This window comes from Ceratotherium simum, chromosome X (genome assembly GCF_057802395.1).
Source record: "Ceratotherium simum simum isolate JZ-2026a chromosome X, ASM5780239v1, whole genome shotgun sequence".
In the NCBI taxonomy this organism is placed as follows: domain Eukaryota; kingdom Metazoa; phylum Chordata; class Mammalia; order Perissodactyla; family Rhinocerotidae; genus Ceratotherium; species Ceratotherium simum.
In genome coordinates this window covers 84,502,705-84,513,626 of record NC_141940.1, presented here as the reverse complement: position 1 = coordinate 84,513,626, position 10,922 = coordinate 84,502,705, and the positions used below count along the sequence as shown (strand labels likewise).

The window sequence follows — 10,922 nt, the reverse complement described above, 5'->3', positions numbered from 1 at the left end:
ACAACACTGGGCCCAAGGAGGACATCCTCCAGCTTGTTTCTTAGCATGGGCAGATACCCACTGCTTGCTGCCTGTGTCTTACCCCAGGAACTCTACTCTGCCCAGGGTAAGAGTTCTGCCAGCCCATTGTACCTTCTGGATTGGAAACAGCATCAGCGAACAATATTGCAGGCCCAGAAAGGTTGCTGTTGAGTTGGTCTACTGTGTGATAGCCAGGACCTAGGATTTGAGGATTGATGGAGTGTTCAGGGTGGCGAAGTTTCTGAGCAATGTGTTGTGATGGGGAAGACACACTTGTCTTGGAAGGAAATACTCACTCTACACATAGCAATCCCTCAAGGATGCCTGGCGATTAGGGCCACAACAAGTCAGACTAAAGGGATGTCCACAGCTAATCCCCAAACGGCTTATTGACTTTATTTTCCCACGCCTCCTCACCTCACCCCAGCACGCTCCTTCTCACTTTTACCCTGGGTTTTAGTGGCGTTTGAAGACAGAAGACTTCTCAAGGCTGGGTGGAGCCCCAGGTGTCCCGGTGATGCAGCCTGTTGTTTTAGTATAAGAGTGTGGGCTTTAGACTTGCCCGGCCCTGAGTTCATGGCCAAGGCTGTCACTGGTCAACCAGGTGATCCTAGCAACTTGCTTCTGATATCTGACTCTGAGTTTCCTCTTCTGTAAACTTGGCCTCGTGGTGCCGACCGTGCTGGACTGTTGCAAAAGTTAGAAACAACGTATGAAAACAGCCATCAAAGTGCCTGGCACAATTTAGGCACTCAGGAAATGGCAGCTGCTGCTCTTGCTATGCATTAGGGACTTTTGGGCTCTCTGTCCCTGAGCTCCCTAAACAAATGGAGTGTTCTAGGACCCAGAAACTCAATCCACTGTAGAGGTATCCCGGCAACTAAAACTGCAGCTTTTCCACTCACTTTGTGGAAACTCTGCTGGGGTGGGGCCAGCTTAGGTTTCGGACTTACACAGCAAGAGGCTCCCAGCTTGTGTCCCATCTGGATACTGCTCAAAGCTCAAAGAATTTATGTAAATGAAACAATGAATATTCTCTTTTTCTCACCACCTTCCAGAAGCCCCTTTCCCTGCCTCTCCTTCAGCCCTGTCATTCATTTCACAGCCACCGGAAACCCCGCCCTTGTTCAGCATTTACCTAATCAAATGAAGATTAACTCTTTGCAGTACCAATGTAGTGTGTTGGGCGGGCGGGGTGGGGTGGGAGACACACTAAACCTCCAGGCCAAGGGGGGAATAAGCTTGGGCCATTGATTGCTTCCTTGCTGGGCTAAGGCAGGTCACCCAATCCTTTGTGCATCCCTGTGGAGCCTCCTGCCTGAGGCCTTCAGGATTCCAGCAGTCATCTCTTTTATAGTGCAGCTTGCAGTATACTCCCACTCTTTCTCCCTTTACATTAGGTACTACTGGCTCTCTGACTGAATTAAGCTTCTTGGCCCACACTTGCAAATAACCATTTTAGACAATTGGATGATTATTCCCCACCAGAGCCAAAGAAAACACGGATTCAGACGGGTTTTGGAAGGGCACTGTTTCTTCCCCTGAGCCAGCTGGCGCTTCCTGTAAAATGGGGGGTAATCTTACCGACGTGGCAGAGATAATATGTGGCAAGCCCCTGGTACAGGTTCGTACCAGGAGATGCTCAATAAATCTTTGCTCTGCAGGCTCTCCCACTTACTAGCTGACCGACTTCTATGAGCCCCCTTCTGCAAACACACACGCACGCACACACACAAACACACACTTTTGAAACAATTTGTGCACCCTAATAAACTGTAGTTCCTGAGAGAATGCCAGGTTACCTTTCAGAGATGCCACAGGTCGAATCTTCTCTCTGGCTCTTCCAAGAGGCTCTGCTTTTTGGAGCCTTTTTTTAAAATTATTCCAGGATTTATCATTATATTAATAATGTAATCATCTTCATTCTCATTAAAATCAGCCATAACTCCCACCCTTTGAGTCTCTAGCCCCTGCTCACCTCTTCCCCAACTCATTTCTTTTTCTCCACTTTCCCCTAGACAGAACCTTAATAGTTCAGTGAAGATTCTGTTTTTTCTCTAATGTCCATGCTGCCTTTAGTGCCTCCATATTTACTCCCTTCCCCATCTCCAATATTATTTTCAGACGCCAAATTGTCATCTCACCAAGAATTTTCTGACAGTCCCATCTTTTTAATTTCCGTAGTACCCCCACAATGTCCTTTTTCCTGCAACCATTCCTCTCTCCTCTGCCCTCACCTCAAGCTGATTTACATGTATTTTCTATTTTCACAGCACTCTATGATGTTCCCTTCCCTTTGCCAATGCCCCCTCCCCCAAGCTGGGTTAAGTATCCAAAAAGTACCTAATATAAAACATTTTCATAGTATGTTCTGATGCCCCTTTCAAGTCCCCCAAGCTTATTTAAGCATCTCTTGGGTTTTCATAGCACCCTATGATGTCCTCTTTCCTGTCCCACCCCCCAAGACAGGTCACATAAGCTTTTGTACCTTTTCTTAGCGCCCCATGCTCACTCCCTATTACAGCACTTAAACTGCCAGTTTACATATTTGTCTCTCCTACGTAATCTAGAACATTCTTTAGAACTGAGGGTTTTGTGCTAAGGAGTATCCTCCAAACCTAGACTTGTGCCTCACACATAACCGGTGGTCAATAAATGAACAAGGTGTCCTTGTCATGACACTTTTATTTTTTCTATGTTTTGCGGTAGCTAAGCAAAATCATGGTAGTTGTCAGTCTTCTTTACACAACAGCAGACACAAAGGTTTTCAGGAAGGTCACACATAAAAGAATTCTCCCATCCTTCTCTCACATTTTGCTGGTTATTTCAAACTTTCAAAGAACAGCCTATTTCAATGATATAAAATATGTACCTGACCACAGAATATGGTGGAAAGACCTCATTTTAAAATGTTAGCAAAACTGTTATACTAAATCTCAATGGCAGAAAAAAAGAAACAGGTTTTATTCACTCATGTTTTTAAATATATCGTGACCTAAATCAACACTGTATTAAAATGAATAAAATTTTACAATATCCAAAGCAAACCCTCTCTTTCGTAGTTTAAACAATTAGCACTGATCACAAATACTAAATACAGTGCCCCCCTTCCCCATCATATTCAATTCAGGACCCAGGTAATCTACTCTTTGGGGTACCTTTGATGCTCTTTCCAACCCCTCTCAAGGGTCTGCCCCATATTTCCCTAAGGGGCGGAGTAACCCCTAGCACCTGAATTGAGGATAGCCTCAACTTCTGCATCATCATCCGAATCCCAATCATAATTACATGGCCAGTCCTTGGAGCATCGGTTACGCACCCTTGCCACAAAATGCATGACTTTCAGCTTGCTAGATTCCACGTGTGCTCGAGGTCCCCAGAAGAACTCATACTCCACGGGGCGGCTACAGGGCACAGGCTTATAAATCAAGTACCCTCTGCGCACAAACTCTTCTGTGACGACCTTCTTTGGATCTCCAAAGATGCTGTGCTGCCGGCCAGGCTGCATCCCCAACTTCCCTAGCACTTTCCAGACCAGGGCCTCCTTGGCGCTGTTGCCCATGAAGAAGATGAGTGCTAATATGGACATCAGGAGACTTTTCCTGGCGCCTTGAAAATTGCTCCGGGCTACCGAAGGCTTTTGTGCTTGAGCGGTGCTCGAGGCTTCCGCAGGGGTAGTGGAGGCCTCTTCCGGAGTGTTCCGGGCTGCCTCCGGGCCGCTCAGGCTGTCCTCCGGGGTGCTTGGGACAACAGAGGCCGCCATTGGGGTCTCGGAGGCTTCTGAGGCCCGGATCTTACGACTGTTGCGGTTCTCTTCTGCGGCCCTTGCGTTACGGCGGCGCCGACTCTTGCGTCCCCGCGGCATATCTCCTGTTAGGGGCACCGAGCCTACAGCAGTTCTAGGGAAGGACGCCTGTAACCTCTGCAAAAAGCAACTATCTTTGCCTTAAAAAGTGGCCGCCGCTGAAGCCACCAGTGTCAATAGAGTCTTTGTAGCAAGAAGCCACACGTTGTCAGCGACAAAGCTCACTCGGATGCCAGCCTGCTTGCGTGAGCAACAGCCCCCTGCATCCACCCCAGCTGCAAGCGCAGGAGAATGCTGGGCAGAATTGACTCCGCCTCTGCTGCCACGCACTGGCCTAACTCCAAAGAGGAAGTGGGCGGTTCCTTCACCCAGACTTCCACTGTCAGATAGGAAAAGCGGCAGGCCGCGGCAGGGGTGGGACTAGGGCAGAAATGAGGGCTAGAGGTTGGCCAGGACAGGGGTATGCAGAGGAGAGATGAATACCATAGGATTCCTGTATTTTTCAGTCTAGTACAAGATAGGCCCAAGGGCTTTGGGAAGCAGTGTGTCTCTAATCAATTCCCACCGAAGGCGGGCTGGGTGTGTGTGTGTGTGTGTGTGCGTGGTTGGGGGGAGGGAGTGTATTCTTGGAAGGAATCAGCTAGCCCCAGCTCTCCATTCCTGTCTTGGCCTACACAGCGCATTCATCACTCGCCCTGTTATCAGAAGGAGTTTATGTGTATACCAATTAATTCGTGGGCCTATCTGGGACCCAGATAAGATGGCTATGGCTGAAGTGCTGGGTGATGAGAGGAGATGGGACTGCAAAAGCGAACAGTGTGCAAGAGGTTGCAGGGCCTTTAAAACGTTATATAATCACGAGATTATTAAGCAGGGCACTGACTGCATCACACTTGTATTTGTACAGCCTCACAGAGGAGCAGACTACTGTCTAGCAGGTCGCTTAGGAAGCAATTAGAATAAGAAGCAAGAGGGAATGAAAGTGAGCCTTAAGGTGGTTGCCATGGGGATGGAGAGGCAGAAAGGCGTTTTAAGGGTGATCATTGACAGGCTTTAGAAACTGATTGAGTGGAAGTGGGGAATGGGGAGAGGGTGGTGGAGTGCAGGTTGGCTCCCAGGTTTCTAGGCTCCAGTCTACCTGAATACCTAATTTATTTTGCTTCTTTCGTACATGCGGTGATCCGAATGTAATTTGGAACATACTCTGAACTTTATCCACTCTGGGTCTTTGCTCACTGTTTCCTCTGCCTGAATTGCCTTTCCTCTCATCTCCAACTAATTTCCACCTGCCTGCTCACAGACCCTTTCCTCCCTGAAGCTTGTCTCGATCTTCCCAAAAGGGTAATGAGTCAATTTTTGCTCCCTTGAGGGAAGAGTCTCTATAGCAAGCACTCTGCATCTTTCTTATGTCAGTCCAAAGATACTATTTTGCACGAGTCACTTCACCTCTCTGAGCCTGCGTTTCCTCATCTATAAAGTGGTGTTAATTAAAGTACTGGCCTCATAGGGTTGTGAGAATTAAATGCGATAATAAATGAAAAGTGCTTATCACAGAGGAAGCACAGCTTTTGCCTCTCAAGGCGTTTCAAGCGGTGTGTGAGAGTGGCATTTGATAAATGCACGTTGAAGGAATATATGATGGAAAAGATTTTGCGCGTTTTCACCAGAACTTTTTAAAAGCAAGTGAATACTTCATACCTGTTTGGCTGGAAGAGATTAAATGCTTACTTGACAAGACCTCAGATTGTAATCCCACTGAGGAAAGGGTCCCTGTCCGGCCCCTTGATGCCTCCCAGCCCTTGGTAGAGTTTGTGAAATAGGATATGGCTATGCCTGGTGAATAAGTTCTAGGGTGGGGCAATGTGTCCCATTCGGAAAGCAGAATTGCCAGCTGAATTGCACCCAACAAGGCCCGTCCTCTGTACATGGGTAGACAGAGGATGCCTGGTGTAGAGAAACAAGCATTGAACTCAGACCTGGGAACATGAGTTCCGGCCCAGCCCGTGTCACTTACAAACACTTTGACCTTGATGAGCTTACCTAACATCTGTGTCCTGTGATTTGTCCAGGACAAACAGAACGAACAGAACAGGCTAATCTCTCCAGCCTTGTCTGCCAACTTGTTGTGAGGCTCTCTGGAAATCTAACAGCACATACCAGCGACCCTGGGTTACAGCAGGTTCTTCTGAGTTCAGTTGCTTTGCCGTTTGATGTTTGTTTTGTGTTTGCTGTTTGTGAATCTTCTCCATTCTGATGGGATTTTATGGGAATGTAGCCCAGCAAACTAATTCTCTTCCCAACGGTCACTTTCTAACTGAAATTTTCTTTATACCCAGAGCCTACCAAGGCCTCCTGTTGGGGAAGCCTAGCCATAAACCAACTTGGGGCAGTGCATGCTTGTTGCTACATTGCCTTCTGTCCACCAACCAGCTGATTGAGGAGGGGGTGCCATTTCCCTGACACTGCCTTCATCTGAGCGAACCTTTGCTCCGCTTCACAACAAGGCCAAGGCAGCTCTGCATAGCACCCCGAGTAGATCAGAGCTTATCCTTTAACAGTGTACAGCCTAGGGCTGTGGCTTCCGACCAGTTTCCTCAAAGGAGGAGTAATCAGGAACAGGGTTTAGGTTCTGAGCTACTCTCAGTGTTCCCAAAAGCTTAACAGAGATCACATTTATGTAAGACAGGCCACAGAGGTCATTAGTCAGTAAACACGTTGTATTTAATGTGGGGTTAACAGGAGAAAATCATCAAACCATGCCTTGGAACATTGCGGACCCTAGGTCTATTTGGAGTAAATAGTACATGACAAAGGAAGGGCAACTGGCTTGTGAGGGCCCTAGGAGAAAAAAGAGAGGAGGGAAACCAACATTGTTGTGGTAGGCTATGTGCCTAAACTACCTCCAGACTGGAATCTTTACAACAACCTTTGGTTACCAGTGAAGCTAGAGAGAGATTAACAATTTTGCCCAAGATCATAGCACTGCTGGTGAATGTCAACAGTTAGGCTCGCATCTTCAGATTTCTAAGCCCTGGCTTCTGCCATCACATACCTCACAGCTGCTCCAGTTCAGTGCACGTTTGGTGATGCAAGGAGGCTTAACATGGAAGGGAGTGTGCTTGCTCCCTTGGGATAGGAGCAGAAGGGAAAGAGATGAGAAAAGGGACAGATGTGGGGAAGAGCAAGTCAGGGATCCTTACTCACCTTACCAGGTTTTCCATGGTTCGCTCTGCCCCTTCCAAGCTGTGCCAAGTCCAGCATGTCACTTAACCTTTCTAAGCCCCAGTTTCTTCATCTGTGAACGGGTATATCAGTGGTGGTGTGAAGATTAAAGGGAAATACCTCATGCAAGATGAGGTAGGCTGAAAAATTTCCCCCAGACCCCGAAGATGTCCACATCCCTATCCCCAGATCCCTATCGCCTGTGGATATGTTACCTTAGATGGCAAAAGGGAACTTGGCAGATGTGATTAACTTAGGGATCTTTAGATGCGGAGATTATCCTGGATTATCTGGGCAGGCCCAAGGTAAACACAAGAATTTTTTTTTTTTTTTTTTTTTTTTTGTGAGGAGATCAGACCTGTGCTAACATCCGCCAATCCTCCTCTTTTTTTGCTGAGGAAGACGGCCCTGGGCTAACATCTGTGCCCATCTTCCTCCACTTTATATGGGACGCCGCCACAGCATGGCTTGCCAAGCAGTGCGTCGGTGCGCGCCCGGGATCCGAACCAGCGAACCCCGGGCCGCCGCAGCGGAGCGCGCGCACTTAACTGCTTGCGCCACCGGGCCGGCCCCTAAACACAAGAATTTTTATAGGAGGGAAGCAGTAGAGTTAGAGTCAGTGAAAAATCTAAGGACAGAAGCAGAGATCAAAGAGGAAAGAAGATACCACACTGCTGGCTTTGTAGATGCAGGAAGGGCCAAGGAATGTAGGGGGCCACTAGAAGCTGGAAAAGACAAAGAAAAAGTTTCTCCCCTAGAGCCTCCAGAAGGGACGCAAACCTGCAGACACATTTTAGACTTCTGACCTCCAGAACTGTAAAATAATAAATTTGGTTACCTTAAGGCACTAAATTTGTGGTAATTTGTTACATCAGCAAAAGGAAACTAATACACAAGGCATATGTGTGTCTCATTCATGGGGAGTGCCTAATGAATAAGAGCCATGATTACTGTTGAGGTGAATTTATATTATTGCCATATTTTCAGTGAAAGCTCTGGGAGGGCTGGGATGGAATATGAGACTGGGCTGGATACCTTGGCAGCAATTCTTGCGGGTTTGATGTACCCTGTTCTTCTCTGGGGTTGTCTACTAACCCACCTATCCCAGGCACTGTCATGGCTGTATGCCCGTTTCCATAGGCATTACTCTCACTTGGGCAGGTATTGCCATAGCCACCACCTGGTGGTAAGTGCCGGGGGTGGGATAGGGAGGAAAATGCAGGGGTCAGTCCACACTCCTCATGTTGCGGTACACTAACTAATCACCTTTCGGTTGCCTGTGGGCCCTGTTCTGATTCCAGCAAGCACCTCCCCAGAGCATAGAGCACTCTTGGGCCAGTCCCTGCATTTGCAACAACCTTTGCACAAATTCTGGGCCATGGCTTACTTGAACAAATGAGACTGACCCCATCTGCTGTCCCTTATTCAGGGACTCATCATTCACTATTTCTAGCCTACTGATGATTCCTCTGAGTCATTTCACAGGGCAGATATGGACTTATTTTACAATTTCCAAGAATTAGCGTCTTGCAAGGAAGTCTATAGCATGTGCACTCTTACCGCAATGAAACAAAAGTCATGTGACTACTTTTGAGATTTGTTTGCTGGGTTTTAGGATGAAGTACTTTTACTGCTCATTAATCTCAAACATAGGGACAAGAATAAAGATTAATATTACAAACAGCTGCGTAACCAACACCCCACTGTCTCAAATTTAAAAATTAGGCCCTAACTCAGCCTATCCTTTACAGTACAGATATGGTAAAAACCTCTGTTTACCTCTTCCCAGACTCACTCCACTCTCTCCTTCCTCAGTGGGGTCTGCTATCATGAATTCAGCAAGTATCATATCCATGAAGAGTTGTATATATTCGCTACCTATTTCTGTGTCCATACACATTATATAGAAATTTTTGATGTTTATCCAAGTTGACAAATGTAGTTCTAATTCATTTTAATTTGCGTATACTATTTCTTTCAGTATTTGCAATTTATCTTTCTCCTGATGATCTGGACTTCTGCAGTCTCCATTTTTCCAGAGCAAATAATGCTCTTATTAGTATTTTTGTACCTGTCCCCTGAGAACATGTGCATGGATCTCTAGGATCACCATCTAGGATTAGAGTTACTGAGTATGTCTGCACGGATGTATTTAGATAGAACACATGGATTTCTGCTTTGTTTCATTTATAAAAATTGAATCATTCTATACACAATCTCCACATCATTGTTTTTCCTAATCAAAAATAAAATATCCTCAACTCATGCCTCTAATTCTTTCATTATAATGGTTGAATGATGTTCCTTGCAGTGGTTTTGCCATAATCTCTTCAGGCATCCATCTATTGGCCGGGTACACTGTATTCCCAAATTATTTCCCCTTCTACGAACAATGCTGCAATGAAAGGTGAATCGTTAGTTTACTAGGATTTTTTTTTTTGATGAGCAATATAACCAGTTGAGTATGAGAGCCAAGTTTGTGTTCAGGGTGTTTGACGGATGATTTAAAATTTTTATATCATCAATTATCAACTTAAATTTCAATTTCAGTTGAAATTAAGGTGATTTATGACTTTTTCCTGCATCTTAAACAGGAAGCAAAGGCTTGCCTGATTAAATGATTCTATTATATGTGAGGCTGGTTGAACATCATCCCAAAGCCACTGAATTCGATGCCACTGAATGGTTTCCAGCAGGGACTGATAAGGTCATATTAGTGGTTTAGCAAAGCCTCTTTGGCTGCAGTGTGGAGAATGGACTGTGGGGGAGGGGAGAGGGTTGGGTGGAAGACCTGATTAGAGGCTGTTGCCCTCATCTAGGCTGATGATAGTGGTGGCCTGAAATAGAGTGATGGCAGTGACGATGGAGAGAAGGGAATGAATATCAGAGCTAATTAGAAGACAGAATCAACAAGCCTTGGGGAATGCTTGGATCTGGGCAGTGAGGAGAAAAAACAGGTTAAGTGGGCCTCCCAAGGTTCTGGCTTGGGTAGGTGATGAGATCAGGGATACAGGAGGAGGGGCAGGTTGGCCACCTTGCTTTTCTCTTGGATGCCTTGGCCTTCTGGAGGGGCCCTTTGTTTGGTCCACTCTCTGCAGGATCATTGGACTTCAGATGCCTGCAGAAGCCCTGCTAATGCTCAGCCTCTCCCAGCACACTAGTCACAGAATAAAGCAAGGTGCAGCCTGCCCTCAGAATTGTGGGAAGACTGGATATTGTCCATGGCATTTGTGTCTTGAAGGATATTCTCGCTTTAAGCAAGGGTAATCCCATACTGGGTTTCCCACAGACTCTTCTCAGAATCATAAATCCGCCCCAAACCCCAAAGTGAGCCCATTAGCCAACTCTGCACCATCACAGGAGTGATGGCACTTCCTAAACTTCACCCTGAGGTTCCCAGGGGTCTTCAGGGTGCTGACTCGCCTCCAGTGACATCAGAGGTAATATGAACAAAAGGTGCCAAATATTACATCCATGAAATCAGCCCCTGTGCTCTTGTGGACCCTAGGTGCATACCACTGGTAGGCTTTAGGGTCCCTCCTTGGCTACTCCTGGACATGCCCAAACCTTTTTCCATTGGGAATCCTAGTCCGTCCTTTCTGTTTACAGGTAGGAATGACGCTGAAGGGGAGGTGGGATATCTGCCTCACGAAAATAAAATAAGTATGCAAGCATGTTAAAGTTCCCCCAGCTGTTAACTGAAATGTCACTTATTCTTAGCCAATTAACAATTGTTGCATTTCTTTCCTCAACATTTACCTTAGACCCAGCCTCTTAGTGTTCATGATATCAATAATAAGTAACTTCCTTCTTCCATTCTTAATGTGCATTATCTCTAGGTGGTTGCTCTCACTGGGATGCCCAAGGTAGATAC

General features: G+C 46.4%; 1 protein-coding gene across 1 annotated transcript; it reads right to left on the bottom strand.

Annotated features, from left to right (window-relative positions):
• Positions 1-2,688: 2,688 nt before the first annotated feature.
• On the bottom strand, positions 2,689-4,120 carry MAGEH1 (MAGE family member H1). Its single transcript, XM_004443898.3, has one exon. The coding sequence runs from the start codon at positions 3,884-3,886 to the stop codon at positions 3,227-3,229; it is 660 nt and encodes a 219-aa protein (XP_004443955.1). The 5' UTR covers positions 3,887-4,120; the 3' UTR covers positions 2,689-3,226.
• Between the last annotated feature and the right edge of the window lie 6,802 nt (positions 4,121-10,922).

Bases quoted from the DNA above. Each gene is read 5' to 3' on its own strand.
- MAGEH1 (XM_004443898.3), bottom strand. From the start codon at position 3,886: ATGCCGCGGGGACGCAAGAGTCGGCGCCGCCGTAACGCAAGGGCCGCA.